The sequence below is a fragment of the Podarcis tiliguerta genome, assembly GCF_965153285.1.
Source record: "Podarcis tiliguerta genome assembly, chromosome: 1".
NCBI lineage: Eukaryota > Metazoa > Chordata > Lepidosauria > Squamata > Lacertidae > Podarcis > Podarcis tiliguerta.
Genome location: NC_139534.1, coordinates 59,978,944 through 59,995,401, shown reverse-complemented (window position 1 = coordinate 59,995,401; position 16,458 = coordinate 59,978,944). Strand labels below are relative to the sequence as shown.

Here is a 16,458-nt window from a genome sequence, read left to right as displayed (position 1 = left end):
GATATGAGCAGCCAAGTTTTCGTTGCAGTACAGACTTGCTCATAAATTAATGTGGGTACTAGATTTCTTTTGCATTTTAGTCTCTGGACCCACAACTTGATCATGAAATAGGATGAGATGGTGACAGTGGCAGGACTACAGTTCATCGTCTTGAAGACCAACTTTCTCTCCCTTTCTTTCGTATTTATGTTTGTGACGTGATAGGTTAGGTCTATAGGGGAATCATTCACCAACAGTCATTGCTTAGTACTGTGGTGTCCCACTGTCTAGAATAATTCTCCAGAACCCACCTCCAGTCTGAAAGCACCTGTATTTTTGTGTGTATGTATGTGTACAAGCTTTCCTATACAAGCTTTCCTACCCTTACCTTATTTGAGAATATCTGTGTATATAGTACAGTTTACTGAAGTCTTTGTAAAGCTACAAAACCTGTATTCTTTGTACAAAAAGCAAAAGGCAACCATTATTTGCGCACCTGCATTCACACAAAGTGTCCATGTTTTGTGCCACTTGCATTCCACCATGCAGCATCCGAAACCATGGTTTCCTTCCAATAAATGAATGTATGGTTAGCCAACTGGTGAATGTACGATAATCCCTCTTGTGCTGGGAGCTGAAAACTACTGCTTCTATGCAGACCCTTTTAAAATGATAAATCTAGTCAGTATAATCTTCTGATGCAGTCAGCAAAAAATAGCCGTGTACCAGCACTGCACATTCTTTATACGTGTGCGTGGCACATTCCTCCCTAAAGTTTCCATGTAAACCAGGAGGTGTCATCATTGTGACTCCTGCCCATCATTGACTCTTTTGGAAAAAAGAAGGGCACTTGCCTTGCTTACAGCTTGCCTGGCTCCTGCTTCTCAGCTGCTCCTGCATTGGCATATTGAGGCAGGGCATAGGCATAGCTGTCAACGTTTCCCTTTTTTAAAGGGAAATTCCCTTATTCTGAATAGGATTCCTTGCAAGAAAAGGGGAAAGTTGACAGCTATGGGCATAGGCTGATGGGCTCCCTGAGTTTCTTAAGTAGCCCTCGGCCATGCATCTCCAGTCAGTTGTACTGCAACAAGGCACCTTGTTGTGTCTGTGACTGTGAGATCGTTCATTTGGCCAGGTGGTGGAGAGGGGAGGGAAAGAGGAATATGTGTGTGTGTGTGTCTCCTCTGAACTTACTAAATCTGTGCTTTATGGAAGTGTGAATATAACACTGCTATATTGGTAAGCCTTACGAGTTTCTAAATGCATGTCCCTGACCATGTGCAGACTCTTTTGTCTGCTTAAAGAAGCTGAGCAAATCAGAATGTGCTGCAGCTTGTATCTATTCTTTTATAAGCTGTTTCAACTTTACTAAGTTGGTGTATTTGCCCAAAATAGCTAGTCTCACTCACTCACTTACTCACTCACACACACACTCACTCACTCTCACACTCACTAATATATATATTGCCTGTTTCTTAAGAGCTGAACTATTAATCTATACCAACTCATTTTTCTTACCTTTGCTCTTAAGGTTTTATATTCTCCCCTTCCTCCAAGCTGTCGTGGTACTGCCTCCTTTTATCCTCACAACAACCCTTCAAGGTTGGCTAGGTTAAGAGATAGTGGCTAGGCCAAAGTCACCCAGTTTAGAACAGGACTCGGGAACCTTTGTTCCTCCAGATATTGCTGGACTACAATTCGCATCATCCATGACCACTCGCCATGCTGGCTGCTGGTGGTGGAAATTGGAGTCCAACAACACCTGGAGGACTACAAATTGCTTAGCCCTAGCTGAGAACTTGGGTCTTCCAACTATGAACCTCTATGACACACTGGTTCTCTTAAAGTGAAATCCTATACATGCCTATTTAGAAGTAGGCCCTGTTGAGTCCTTTGTACTGGACTTTCTGCCAGGGAAGTAAGTACTGTATAGGATTGCAGCTTTATTTGGTTTGTGGCAGCAGGTCTGCCAGTACAAAGGTTTGATCCACTCAGAGGCTGATGTGTGCTTTTAGATAAATGCATTGCAAGCCCTGCTCTCTGAGGAGGGCTGGAGAGAGAGAGAGAGAGAGAGAGAGAGAGAGAGGATGAGGAGCTGGTGGCAGAAACTGCCTCAGGCAGGGCAGCACACATAGAAGGGGTAGTAGAGGACGTGAGTGATGGCTGGATTGTGTGCACCATATTTCTGTCATAATTGCAGGAACCTACTTATCTGAAATTGTTTTCATATATGCCAGAGATTTGTAATCCGTTCCTCACATTGAATAGCATTTTAATCTGGTGGAATTCGTAGGGGATTATTCTGGGCATAGCATGTAATTAATATTGAACAGGGCATGCTAATTCGCTTATAACCCGCTTTTGGTAGCTGTAGGTATATATAACTATTTGACACATTATCAGAAGATGCCAAAAGCTGAAGTATGAGCGTGTCACACTTCCTGCGTGGATATCATTGTTTGCTGTTGGGGCATGCCACCTGTTCCCATGGTTTGAGCCCAGGCATCTACCAATGGGGGCAATGTGAAAGTTTTATGCATTAACTTGAAAGTGCAATTCACTCACAATTCACTGTTTTTGGTGTATGATGCAGGCCCTGGATACAAAAAGTGTTGCTGGACTCCACTGAAGTTCAAAGTGACTGTGAATCTTGAGTCCCTTGTAGTAATGGGGGTCTTGGTTTGTATACCAAGGTTCATCCTGTTCCCCATGTTTACTGGGAATGGGTATTTACTAATAGATCAGTGCAAAATACCGTGGACTGAAGAATATGGATCCAACCGCAGGTCAGAATTAAGGTGTCTAGGCAAACCTATGTGATGGAAGCTAGTTCAGTTCTTTAATGTGCTCTCCTAATGTAATAAAATACTCTGTACATACTTAGCCAATCAATACTGTGAGCATGAAACCAGAAAAAATGAAATATTCATGTTTTGGGGAAAGGAGTAACAGTCTTACTTCTGATTTAATAATCTTGGAAAACTACCACCCTCTGATTTCATATTCAGAAACAGAAATGCACATTTGAATCTTTGCTTCACCCCTAAGCATGCATTAGAAGGGTGGTGAAAATCCACCTTGAATACAGCAAGGATAATTGATAAGGGTAATTGGGGACCTGCTATTCGGAACATAGAGTGCACATAACATGCACATAAAATCAGTATTTCAAGCTGGCACAGACATAACATCACTGTTATGTATGCTAAGGATGAAATGCTCTAATTGTAGTTGTTAATTGTGTATGGCTCACCCAGCCCACCCAGGATTTGGAAGTAGAAGAGTGACGGTGGGGGGGTGGGGCATGGATTTGGAAGCAGGAAACTGGCAGGAACGGGATAAGATTCCTCTCATCTTGGAGACTGTGACCTGCGTGGCTGTATTTAGGAGCAAATAAAATGAAAAGGGAAACACTAAGGTAAAAGCTACATCTGATGTCGTGTTAAGTCTGAAAAACAACAGCTTTCACAGATTTGATATGTGTTTAAAGCAGGCAGGTGGGTTGACAAGAGTTACTTCTACCACTTATCCAATGTCTTGGCTCCATCCATCTTTCACTGCTTCTGTCTGCCCTGCCCCAAACCCATCTGTTCCATAAGACCTCTGCCAAGACCTTGGTGGAATTTGATTGGGAAGGGATTCTGCTTACACACTTTGCTTCTTCCTGAACCCTTGGCTAATGGCCCCCGCTTCAGCTTCTCCACACAATGGAACTTCCCACACTCTGCTAGACAGTTGTCATGTTGAATTTGACTCCTTAGGTCATTTTAAATGTGTGCTTGAGTTCTGCTTCTAATGTGAATGTAAAACCTGCATTGGCTGCAATATACTTTTTTTATTTTTCTTCTGAATTCTCTCTCATATTGATAGCATTTATATGTACTCCAAGAAGTGTGAGAGAGATCCAAACTGTCTTGAATAAAATAAAATAAAATCCTGCTATAGGGACTGGTATAGTCCGCCAAAACTGAAGGCCATGCCTTGATTTGAAGTTAGAGGTTGGCACTAGATATTAAAGTTCAGTCATTATGGATAGTCATGCAGGGTTTGTTGGTAACAGTTGTAGCAATGCCTAGTTGTGAGAAATACATTTAATTCCCATCCCCCATGTAATTCTGTCTTATCATTTGCCAGTTTTTCTACCACTGTAGCTTCAACTAGCCTCCTGAACTATCAAAAGAGCAAGGGGAATACTATTGCCTCAGTAACCCTTTTGTAATTTGTCTGTGTTTTCATAAATGTACTTGTGGTGACCTTCTTTGCCCTCTTTTAATTCTTATGCCTTTTCCTAACCCAAAATTAGGGAAAGGCATAGAGTAATACTTGCAAATGGGAAATGCTAATTTATTCAATCTGAACGTTCGCTATCTGCTTAAGGGGATCACTTGACTAAAACAAATATATACCAGATCAACATAGCAAAGGTCATTACAAAAAACAAGTATTTCTAAAGGGTCTCCCCATTATCTCTAATGGGCCCCAAATATAGTTTCTTTTTTGAATTGAATTTGTCAAGCAACATCTTGATTTCCGCCCCTCCCCTGCAAATGAACAGATCCACTTACCACTTAACACATCAATTGGCCTGTGTGTATAACATGCAGATTTGGGTTTCTTTTTGAGTCCATTGTTGGTGACTCCATTTCTGCAAAGGAAATGAAAGCCTACTGACACACACCAAGCTAGAAAACTAATTTGTACCTTTTTGAATTTATAATCTTGCCTATGCTTCTATGGACACTTTGTATGGGCTGCAGCTCAACTCCTTAAAATCAGCAAAGAATTTTTCCTTTCCCATATAGTATTCTCTTTTATTTGACTTTTAAAATGCGTATAAATGCAATAATGCAGGTAGACTAGAAATACTAGATTGAAAATTAAAGTAGTTTAGCTTGTCCCATTGTGACCTACAGTGTTGTATGTCACCCAACGCTGTATCCTAGCATTCTCGAGGCTTTCCTACGTAGCTGAATCTAGTATTAGCTTTGAAAATCCATTGTGTGAATGGCGGGTGGGTTGATTGGGAAAGTGTACGCTTTTACACAACGTATGTTACTTGCATCAGAAGCTATATGGCCACTCCATATACTATGGAACTGTAAATGATTCCCAATATACCTGTAACTCTTATCAAGATTGTGTGAAATAAACTATATATATATGTATATTGTACACTTCTTATAGTGACCATCATTTTGTGTGTTATGCTTGAGTGTTGAGTCCTACTGTGTTTTAATTCTGGCGACATATTTTAAGATGACATGGAGTTCTGCACACAGAACTGGAATGATTTCCCATCCTACCAAGGAGGGACCCTGCTACTTAGTGAACTGAAGTGACAAGAGAACATAGAAACTGGTACTTTCTATCGACACATCTGTCTAAAATATGGAGAAAAAGGAGCCTTAACATGAGGAATTTGGTGAATAATACAAAATTTATTGCAGCCTGTTCAGACTAGAACCGTAGGAACGTATTTGTCTATTCTTCGTTAGTTTCTGGAAATCAGAGCAGTGAGAAGGGTGGGTTGTGAACTACTTAGAGCAATATTCTGAACATCTCTGCTGGTAATACATTTCCAGAGTTTATTTAGAGCACAACTATGCTATTCTAACTCCAAGGCTGCAGGGATTTAAATGAAAGCTTTATAATGAGTCTCTTCTGCATGCGCTTTCTCTATTTCCTCATGTTGCCTGCAAGAGGGATTCAAAATGTTTGCTTCAGGATCACACTTCTTTTCCATTATACCTGACACTGCCCGCATTGGCTAGGGCTTATGGGAGCTGTGAATTCATAAACAACTGAAGGGCACCAGGTTGTCTACCCTCGGCATACGTGATTCTTTTTCTTTCAGTGTGTATCACTTTGCTCTAACACTGAGGTCCCCAACTTGGCAGACATGGGCACTTCCCCCTCCAAGGCCTCTTGCCCCTCCCAATAAAAATGTTGCTCTTCATTTGGTTGGAGGGGTTGCCAGGTTTCTTTTGGGGGGAGGGATATGGTCTGCTTTTTTCAATCTGTGTTTTTTTGTTTTTGTTTCGGGTTATATGTAGGTGTTTTCTCTACTTGCAGGAGGGTTCTGAGCACTAGCAATATTTGTTCCGTGCCTAGGAGCAAACTCAAAGGGACCTTGGGCCCACCAATAAATTATGTGAGGGGGCTGCCCTCCCCCAAGTTGATGGGCATTGTCATTCAAATGGTGCGTGTGCTCTGCATCTTGTGATCAATTATTTGGGGCAGGACTTACCTCCCTCCCCATTTTATTCAAGTCGGCATCCCTGCTTCTGTGAAATGAGCCAAACTCTTTGCTGATTTTCAGATGGTTTCAGCTTCTTCAAAGAATTCACCCCCCTACAATCGGTGGAGTGTTGGGAGATTATTGACATACATAATATACTTTGTGAGCTAAAATGAATATTCTCTGCAAATGAAAACACACAAACTGGTGTTATGTCATTACCTCACATGAAGTTACTGGTAGTCATTCTCTAGTTTCTCCCCTTTGTACTTTTTAGGATCAACAGGCAAAACCCTTCCTGAAAGAATGATTAGTTCCTGGTTCTCTAAAGAAAAAGTGACAGCATTTATAGAGACTATTTTTTCCCTTGCTAGTCCTATTTTCTCTCACTAGGCAACCCATGCAGGCTAAGCTATAACTTGTTCACTGAAGTAATCTGATGGCTAACTTCATATTGTGTAGAATAGTAATTAATCAATATATAAACAAATAAATATAAAAGCCATGCTAATCTTCTGTGATAAAGAGAAATATGTCTGATAGCACCTTAAGACTAATTATTAACAAAATTATTACAAAATAATTATTTATTTATTGCATTTATGGACCCCCCTCCCTTCAAAAGGAGCTCAGGGTAATGTATGATAAGAGATAAAACAAGATTTATCAACAAATGATAACAAAATCATTAAAACACAGATCGGTTTCAGCTGTTATTAAAACCAACAAAATATCATTCTGTAAAGTGAGGGTAAACAAAGTCAAATGTAAGTCCAGGGAGAGGGAATTCCAAAGGCAGAGCAGCACCACAAAGGAGACTGTTACATTCCTGGGCAACAAAGCCTTGTAAAGATCACAAGCAGAACCTTGTCTTTGCCTCCCAGTCTCAGGAACGGAATCAACTGGTATTGGAGGAGGCGCTCCTGCAGATACTTGGCTCCTGTCTACAACTGGTACTTTACTGCACTAATCTTGGATGCATTTGGCACCCCAAACCTATCTTGTGGCTGGGGCAACCCAGTCAGATGGGTGGGGTACAAAAAATACAATTGTTGTTGAGCCTATTCTCCGTGTAGTTTGGACCTGTTTATTGATGACACAGAATCCCGGTATTCTACCAACGGAGTCTTTGGATGCTAAGAAGACAAGTGCACGTGTTTTCGAAAGCTTCTATGAGCAGGCAAGTAGATGATCAATTTTACTATGCCTTTGAATTTGAGAACAAATCAATAAAAGGAACCATAGAGCATGTTTACTGCTCCAGAGAAGTTGTCCCATGCGACTCAGAAAAAGCCTTGGTATGAAATTAACCTCACACATGAATTCTGCTTTTAAATGATTTAGTTAAGCAGACAGTAATAGTCAATGTGCTGCTTCTCAGTTCTGCTCCTGATTTCTCATAAACAGGTAAATAAAGGTCCTGCTGGATCAAGTCAAAGGTCCGTATAGCTGAACTTTTTGTTTCCAGGTGAGCCTCCCTGGGGGAGCCAATGCAGAAAAGGCCCTCCTCCTTTCCCTCTGCAGCTGGTGCTTGTGGCTGTTTAAAGGCTGCCTTGGTGCTGCGGGTTAAACCACAGAGCCTAGGACTTGCCAATCAGAAGGTCGGAGGTTTGAATCCCCGCAACAGGGTGAGCTCCCTTTACTCAGTCCCTGCTCCTGCCAACCTAGCAGTTTGAAAGCACGTCAAAGTGCAAGTAGATAAATAGGTACCGCTCCGGCGGGAAGGTAAACGGCGTTTCCGTGTGCTGCTCTGGTTCACCAGAAGCAGCTTAGTCATGCTGGCCACATGACCCGGAAGCTGTACGCCGGCTCCCTTGGCTAATAAAGCCAGATGAGCTCCGCAACCCCAGAGTGGGTCACGACTGGACCTAATGGTCAGGGGTCCCTTCACCTTCACAACCCTTCCCCTTCCAGCCCAGCTCAGACTCGAGAGCCGCCTGCTTTGTTTCCGGCGCTGGAGGGATCCACCCCTGCTGCTGCTGCCGCCTTCAAGACATCGCATCCGCTTCCACGCTCGGGCGGAGAGAGGAACCGCCCTGCCCTGGAGGGACGCCCCACCTGCCTCTGGCCCATCTCCCTCAGCTGAGGCCGCCTCACAGGGGCCGCGCGCATCATGGCGCCTGCGCGGCGCAAGCGCAGCCTGGCGTAGCGGAGCGGGGATAGGCCTCTCTGCCTACACTCCAGGCGCTGCTAAGCTTCCCCACCTCCGCCGGCCCGGGTGCGCATGAGAAGGCGGCCGCCGCCTGCTTCCTCTTTCCCGCGGGGAGGCTCCGCGGACGACACTGCCGCCACCATGTCGGAGAGGCTCAGCAAGCCGACGTGCCTCATCGCGGCCAGCGCGGCCGCAGCGGGTGAGAGGCGAGCAGAGCCAGTTCAGGCCGGTGGGCGGGCGGGCGCCCCTCTGAGCTTTTTATTTCCTCGGCTCGCCCTGTGGCGGAGACGGAGCTGCGCGGGCGCCCGCGGGGGTGGCGGGATGGAGGCGCCTGAGGGAGGCCAACCCACGCCAGCGGCATTCCCATTTCTGCAGGGCGGGGCGAGGTCACTTTGTCATTTCTCTATTGTTATCATAATTGTTGTTGTTATTGTCCGTCGCGTAAGAGTTGCAGGAGCCCTGGCCAAAGAAACACTTTAAAAAAAAAATTGCAACCCTAAACAGGAGAGGGGAAGCCGGGCCTGTCTTCCTGCACAAGCAAACATGACAATCCTTTTTTTTTTTTTTTAATTGTAACAATCCGGAACACCTGCCATACTCTCATTCTGGAGTCTTAGTCTCCGATATGAGCCTGAAATCCTTACTCATATTGCACGAATTGTGCTTGAAGCTGGCTTGTTGAGATTGCCCCTTACACACCGCACCATACATTGAAAATGCTCTTATGCCACCTTAAACACTAGGGGAGGATCCTGGGAACTGCAGTTTGTGAAAAGATTCTGGGGATTGAAGTTCTTCTGTAAAGTCAGCCACCATGAGAGGCTGCAGTTCTCTGTGTTTGTTAAAGTGGTTTAGGGATACTTTGAATGTATGGTGTGGATGCAACCTACTTAATATTGCTCCCTGCCTTGAGCTCTGCTTCCCCTTTTTTTACTTTTATGATGTGGCTTTTTCTTATTGCTTATCTCTCCTGCTGCATGAAATAGTTTGTCACAATTCTTCTCTCCTGGAGTTGTAAAACTGATTAGATGTTGATGTAATTTCTTGTCTGTTTGGGGCAACTACCAACATCCTAAACTGGCTGTCTTTTTCAATAATATTATGAATACTGTATTGTGTATTATTAAAATGCTCCTTATAGGAGAAAAATGAGCACCAGGAATAGCAGATTAGTACTGTGAAAAATGTGCACTTGAAAACAAACGAAATATGCATTTTGTTTAATTCCTGTTCTCCAGGGGTATCTGCTGATTCCTTCCTTCACTCTTTTACCCTGGCAAGCTCTGCTTTCAATCTACAGGTTGCTACTCCAGGGGTAGGTAAAAAATGTTAATACCTAACTGTGGATATTGTTGCAACAGATTTCAGACAGTAGTATTAGGCTCATTTAAAACAAATGGAACTTGCGAAAATCCATGAGGCTTATTCCTCGACCAGTGAAGATCATTTTTTGGTCTTTGAAAGAATTGTTGAGGGAGCTGCATCCCAGGGCAAGCAACTCATACCTCAAAATTACATATGTGTGGGTGGGAGGATTGGGTGCGGGGATTGGGCTCCAGAGATACATTCCACAGAGAAACTTTCAGAATAAAGAGGCGACCCTGCTTTGTAGAAAGAAGGGTGCTGGGTGGAAGTGCATTAGGTTCCAAAAATGCATGGTGTTCTGCTGCCAGGTGTATTGCCTTGGTGACATGAGGGAAGAATGCACAAACAATCTCTTTTTTCTTTGTAGCAGGAAGTAATTTTCATCCCCTGCTACAGAAATGGGAGCCTTACTTTCAAGAGCCAAATGTGGCCCCCGGGAGGCCATTGGGACTCTCCCCAGGTCACACTCTTTCATAGACTTGCTTTGCGCCCTCTTTGAGTGTTCTTGCCTAACTGGAATATGTTCTTCAAATCTGAAAATGTTTCTTGCTTATCTGGATAGAGGCATGAGCATCCATTGTGTGTGTGTGTGTGTGTGTGTGTGTGATGAGACAAAAAGTACAGGTACTTTTATCCTCATTTTTTGTACAAAATTGGCCTACCGTACTTCCTGCTTTGAGTGTTTTACTCACATTCTCCCTGATAAATTCCTGCAGATGCCCATGAATACAAGAGTGTGTGTAGAAACTAGCCTACTGCACAAAGCTAATATTCTTAATAGTTGATCTGCCCACTTTTGCCTATGGTCCTGCACTTCACTGGCATGCGGCCTCCAGAAGGTAGCTCTGATGGAAATGTGGCTTTTGCACTGAAGTTCTCTATCCCTGTCCTGCCATCTTACCCGAGAGCTCTAGCCTGCTCTCTCCTCTCCCTACCTGTGGGGGGAGGATGTCTTTCCACCATCAGAGTCTACATCAGATTCTGACTTTGGAAATAGACAGGGCAGTAAATATAGGTCTTTTAAGCGGAAACAATTAGTTTTAGGCTGTGTTATTTGGGAAAGGGAGAGGCATAGGTTTGAGCTGCAGTGCTGTTCATATGTGTAGCTTTGTGCATGTTTTACAAAATCAGAACCACTTGTTTGCATATGAATTGTCTATCTTATTTCAGTCAATCACCAATAAATGGTATGTCTTAAAAAAATGGGTGCGCTTATCAAGTCTTGCCCATGTATAAACTCTTGCATTTAACTAGTCTTTCCTCACATATTTTCATTAATTGAGCTTTGAACAATGATTCTGCTAGGGAAAGTCAATTGATTTCACTGGTGTTAATGAAGCAAACATGCGTTGGATCCAGGACTTCCGAATGAAATCTTACGCAAATCCTGCCAAGCTGGAATCAACTGATGGTGAGGTATCTTTTAACTTGCAACTCAGCGTGTTCTCTGTGCAGAAACTGTTCTTATCTACACAGTATAGTGTTCCTGTTGCCAACTCTGTCAAACTTAAGCGCTCATTGATTTTAAACGTGATTGTAAGCATGTGCTGAGAATGATGCTATTACTGTTTCTTTTGCATTTTTAGCAATGATTAAGATAGTTTTTTGCCTGTTTGCCACAATCTCAAGGGCCTCTCTTGTATTTGTGACAGAGAGCATTCAGATATGATAGGGAACTATGGTTTCCTTCTATGACAGTAAACCATGGCAGATCTTTGGCTCACACATTCCTTCCTCCACTCCTTTGCATCCAAGGGGAAACGGAAAGGTATCACTTTCACTTTTAAACTGACAGCAGTTTCCTGCGATATCTAAGCTTGGTGAACTGTGGTTTATTTCAACTGTAACTTGTGATAACAAACCAGGATCAAGGAGTAGTTTGGGATCCTGGCTTGTTTTCAAACCATAGCTTGAACAAACACTGTTCAGCTCCCTGAGGGAACTGTGGTTAGTTTAAAATAGAGATTTTCACACCATGGTTGCAAAGGAAATGGTGATGGGAGGGTGCCTTAAACCCAAGGCTCACCATGGTTTCCCATTGCATCTGAATTGACATTTTCCTGCCAGTGACCTACCAGATCACTTTGGGGAGGAACAAGACCTGAAATAGGAGCATAAATCCTCGTAAGGCAGCCCCCTTCATAATGTTGCCTCTCATTTTCCCATCTGATTTTGATGGGCAATTGGTTTGTCTGTAGTTTTCAGATGCAAACATGGCCATGAGCACATTTCAGACATTCTGTCCTGTTTCAGTGTGACCTCAAAACAGAAAACAGTGGGGCCAAAGGGAATCTAGCCTGCTCTTAATAGTTTCGGAGTGTGGTCAATAGAGTCCATTCCAATGTTTTCTTGAACAGGCCCCTTCCAATTACCCCATAATGAAGAATCATTCCTGCATGCACTTAGAGATAGTGTTGTTGTGGGAACAAAGCTGCCTGTGAAAGGGACACAGTGGGGAAGGAGAGCAGCAAGTATTCTTCTGAAGTCAGCTGCAGGGTTGTTTCCAAAGCTGACCTCTTGCACCTTGTTGCACCCTGGAGGCTGTGGTTGGTTTGGAGTAATGGCTGTACCCCTCATTCCAGGTATGGTAATCCCCTTGATGGGCAGAACAGGGAAAAGGTGGAACAACTCTTCACACCTTCAAAATCACACCTGCTGTTGGAGCAGGTAAAGTAAGAGCCAGGTCATTGGGGGCAGTGAATATGGGAGAGGGGTCATACATGTATTTGTAGAAAGGCACTTGTTCCTGTAGTGCCAACTCCAGGAATACTGGTTTGGGGGAATGAAGGGGAAGGCAGAGGCCAGTATTAGGAGAGCAAGGATTTAATTGGCACATTATAGGACTTTAGTGACTAAAAGCTGGGGGAGTGAATGGGGTTACATGAAATATTTTGGGGTGTACCCACTAGCCCATGGAGTCATCCCTGCCAGCCTGTCAACCTTGATAAACCTTTAGCTGGTTTTGAAATAAACAGAACTTGCAAGCGTCATAAGCTTCTTTGCTTCTTCTTCCTCCCTAGGTGCCAGATACCATGCTTTGTTGATTCCAGACTGTCCTGGTGCCATGGTGGATCTGGCAAACAGTGGTTACTTAGCTAGAATATTGCAGCATTTCAGCTCTGAAAACAGTAAGTAAACTTCCTTGGGGATTTATGCTTTATTCTGTACATTTTGTGCATCTTAGACTGGGAAGCATATAAACTGCTAAGACTAATTAAGATCTTTCTTTCTGGTAGGGGTGAACATCCAGGAGGCCTTAAGGAAAATTATTGATAATGTGGATACAGTAGCAAACTAGTGCAAACTCAGTTCAGTAACATAAGAACAATTGTAGCCAGTTTATAACCTAACATTGTGGCTGTGCATTGCTTAATCTACAAATACCAACAGTGAACTTCTTTCCACATCTTTTTTACACAGCCCTCCCCCCAGCAATGTTTGCTATCAGTCAAATCTCAGTCATTCTGAGTGGTTTTTATGCCTTGAATCAGATTTGGAGAACCTGTGGCCCTCGAGATATTGTTGTGATTATCGTTCCAACATCTCTGTTCATTGGTCATGCTGGCTGGGGCTAATAGGAGTTGGACTGCATCACAGAAATACCTGAAGTCAGTTAGATGGGAAGAATATTTTGTAGCATAACTGAACTTCTTGGGGGGAGGAATCAAATTGTAATTTTTATGAACAGGGATTTTTAGATAAAGCTGTTTTTCTTTGTAGAACCCATATGTGCTATTGGACATGGAGCTGCCGCCTTATGCTGTGCCACAAATGAGGACAAATCCTGGGTATTTCAGGAATACAGCTTAACAGGTGTAGGTGCAGTATGTTTAAGCAAATCACGACTTTTCATATATCACTCTTCTAAAACTCAAGTTTCTGTTCTGATGAGTCCCATAAGAAGTAGCCTTTGTCTACATTTTATATGTCGATTTCCCCTTGGGCTTCCCAGATTACAACCACAGATCTGCTCCAAGCCTTTTATAGTACTCTGTTTTCAGTGAAGCCAAGCACATATTTACTGGCGTTTAATTCAGGGTCATTGCAAGGTGAAATGACTGATAAAGTTGCATTTATTTACTTTAAAAATATATATATAGCCAAAAGACTCCTCAAAGCAATTTAGAAAAATAATATCAAGAAGATCACAGTATAATCAATACAAACATAGCCATATGCATTATGTAGTTTTAACTACTAACTGTGAGGGAAACCATGTACTTAAATTTTCTGTTGACATGCTAGCAGTGGGATAGAAAGGTGCATGTTTACTTAAATAACTTTATTTTAGGCTCAAGTATAAAAAGAGTGTTATGAACTATTGCAGCGATAGGCTCACTTCATCCTTGTTCCTTCTCCCCTCCCTTTAAAATTAAGTCCTGTGACCTACTGATATATTTTGTGTAATTTGATCCTGAGTCTTGGTTAGGATCTGCTTGGCTGGATCAGACCAAGGTCAACCTAGCCCTGTATTCTTTGCAAGAATCTAACCATCTGAAAACAGTATCTTCCTCTACGTGTTTTGTGACATATTTATTTTCTTGTATCTTCCAGCCCTGTGTGTATGAACTAATAAGACTGCCTAGTTTTGCCAGTTTGCCTATTATCTTTGAGGACTTTGCAAAAGATTCTGGAGCTATCTATAGTGGTATGTCATTCAAGGCTCTGTTCCCACAGGTTTTTAATCAGTAGTTGATTAAGTAAATGTGATCAAGAAATGCTTGGACTGTACTGTATTAATGCAAAATCTAATGCAGATGCAAGACTTTAAAAGTGGAAGTTAGAAAGTGCTTGACAAAAATTTCTCATTAAAACATTCAGCAACATGGAAGCTATAACAGCCCAGCATTCCACAGTAAATCTCCCATAACTATTTCATAATTCAGGCACCCCCAAACTCGGCCCTCCAGCTGTTTCGGGACTACAATTCCCGCCATCCCTGACCACTGGTCCTGTTAGCTAGGGATGATGGGAGTTGTAGTCCCAAAACAGCTGGAGGGCTGAGTTTGGGGATGCCTGCCATAATTGAACCCACAGGAACTCATTTCAGTCTTTGCCACTGACCATCTCAGAAATGAAGTCAAGCTTGTTCATGAGTGGAATCTGAATGCCCTGCTGGAGAGCCCTCTAGTGGTCCTTAATGATGTTACAGGCAGAAGTTAAGATCCACTGTGTTCTTATATACCCTCAGCATGCTCTTGCACACAACTTTGTGCAACATTTTAAAAGATTAATAGGAAAATTGCATTTTATTTGTTTCAAACACTAAGGAGAGGGGAAGACAAGCACAAGAGTCACTGTGGCTCACATGCAATAATCTAAATTATAGTCTGAGCCTGGCCAATGTTATAGATATCCCTATAATTGCTTGGGTTTTACAAGTCACAAAGGAAGAAGAAGAAGAGAAGAGTTTGGATTTGATATCCCACCTTTCACTCCCCTTCAGGAGTCTCAAAGCGGCTAACATTCTCCTTTCCCTTCCTCCCCCACAACAAACACTCTGTGAGGTGAGTGGGGCTGAGAGACTTCAGAGAAGTGTGACTGGCCCAAGGTCACCCAGCAGCTGCATGTGGAGGAGCGGAGACGCGATCCCGGTTCCTCAGAATATGTGACTACCGCTCTTAACCACTACACCACACTGGCAATAAAAATGGTTTGCAAGTGATTGAAAAAAAAACAAATCGACTTATTAGGAAGATGTAATTAAATTGTTAACCGCAGTTAAGTCTTGTGTATAGTTTTCCTTAAGTGTCAGAGAAATGGAGGTTGTAGCATGTAAATTAAGACATGAATATTTTCCCCCAATACAGCCAGCAAAGCAGATGCAGTGCATGTTGTATTGGACAGACACCTTGTCACCGGACAGAATGAAAATTCTACAGTTGCAGCTGTCCAGAACCTTGTTTTTCTTTGCAATGGCAGGTAAGAAAAGGTGGGGGAAGTTTCAGTAAAATTTTGTGCCACTGCCGGCATAGCCCTTCAGTTCTGGAGTATTCTAGCTAATGTGTGTATGTCTGAGAGGGGGAGACTAGTTTTATATTAAGAATTAAAATTATTTGGTTACAGCTAGCCAAACTCAATCTTTTTCTTCAAAGAAAAAATGAATATATATTAAAGGCTAATGGGGTGAGTACATAGTTTCATTTTTTAAAATAACCTGGTCAATTATGGATAAGTAGATGAAGCAGATCTCTGATGCTTAGCTGCTTGGTTTTTTTCTAGCAAGTTATTACTGTAGTTTAGATGTGAGCTGTTTACAGTGATCTAACTATTATGTCCAACTTTCTTTCAGCAGAAAATGATGGTGCTCTTTGTAAATGGGATGAATAAAGAAGAAGTCTTCGACTTTGAGAAATGGAAAGGAGAGGAGAATACTGCACATTTGTGAGGATGGGGACTGTAAATCATGTGGTAAAAACCTTAATTGAACTATGTTTTCCTGCTTTTTTGAAAAACATTGTTCCATCTTGTGTTAATACAGATTCTTAAAAGCCTGGTTGAAAATTAACATGAAAAACCATGGTTTGCAGCTCTGTCAACAGCTGAACACCTGAATTAGATATTTTTGAAGCTATTACTTTGTTAGTTATCCATGTGTCCAAATCCTCATCCTTGTGCAGGACTATGTGGTATTAGTTTACAGTTGTGGCAATTAACAATAACATAAGAATACAAAGTAAAGTATTTGTTACACTTTCACATAGGAGTTTTGAGTTTGATTGCA

General features: G+C 42.4%; 1 protein-coding gene and 2 long non-coding RNA genes across 6 annotated transcripts; 1 reads left to right on the top strand and 2 right to left on the bottom strand.

Moving 5' to 3' along the window:
* Window positions 1-58: 58 nt before the first annotated feature.
* On the bottom strand, window positions 59-9,567 carry LOC310672042. The gene is made up of 3 exons (XR_014508359.1): window positions 9,014-9,567; window positions 3,929-6,542; window positions 59-3,888 (listed from the first exon to the last, which is right to left on the bottom strand). It is a non-coding gene; the product is annotated as an uncharacterized lncRNA (long non-coding RNA).
* On the bottom strand, window positions 6,863-8,204 carry LOC310672077. Its single transcript, XR_014508385.1, has 2 exons — window positions 8,109-8,204; window positions 6,863-7,765 (listed from the first exon to the last, which is right to left on the bottom strand). It is a non-coding gene; the product is annotated as an uncharacterized lncRNA (long non-coding RNA).
* GATD1 (glutamine amidotransferase class 1 domain containing 1) lies at window positions 8,145-16,433 on the top strand. Of its 4 annotated transcripts, none has more exons than XM_083428424.1 (8): window positions 8,145-8,568; window positions 9,608-9,684; window positions 11,040-11,145; window positions 12,755-12,862; window positions 13,455-13,549; window positions 14,289-14,382; window positions 15,545-15,656; window positions 16,030-16,433. In XM_083428424.1, the coding sequence occupies exons 1-8, from the start codon at window positions 8,442-8,444 to the stop codon at window positions 16,034-16,036; spliced, it is 726 nt and encodes a 241-aa protein (XP_083284550.1). In that variant the 5' UTR covers window positions 8,145-8,441; the 3' UTR covers window positions 16,037-16,433. The 4 variants fall into 4 exon arrangements, with proteins under 4 accessions (XP_083284550.1, XP_083284549.1, XP_083284548.1 ...); XM_083428423.1 differs by having other exon boundaries at window positions 16,027-16,433; XM_083428422.1 differs by having other exon boundaries at window positions 13,455-13,558.
* Window positions 16,434-16,458: the final 25 nt, after the last annotated feature.

What these genes read in the sequence shown, in the direction of transcription:
- GATD1 (XM_083428421.1), top strand. Translation starts at nt 8,442, where the DNA reads ATGAGAAGGCGGCCGCCGCCTGCTTCCTCTTTCCCGCGGGGAGGCTCC. An exon ending in CAAGCTGGAATCAACTGATG is followed by an intron (nt 11,146 to 12,754) that starts GTGAGGTATCTT and finishes CTTCCTCCCTAG; the next exon opens with GTGCCAGATACCATGCTTTG. An exon ending in GCTTAACAGGTGTAGGTGCA is followed by an intron (nt 13,559 to 14,288) that starts GTATGTTTAAGC and finishes TGTATCTTCCAG; the next exon opens with CCCTGTGTGTATGAACTAAT.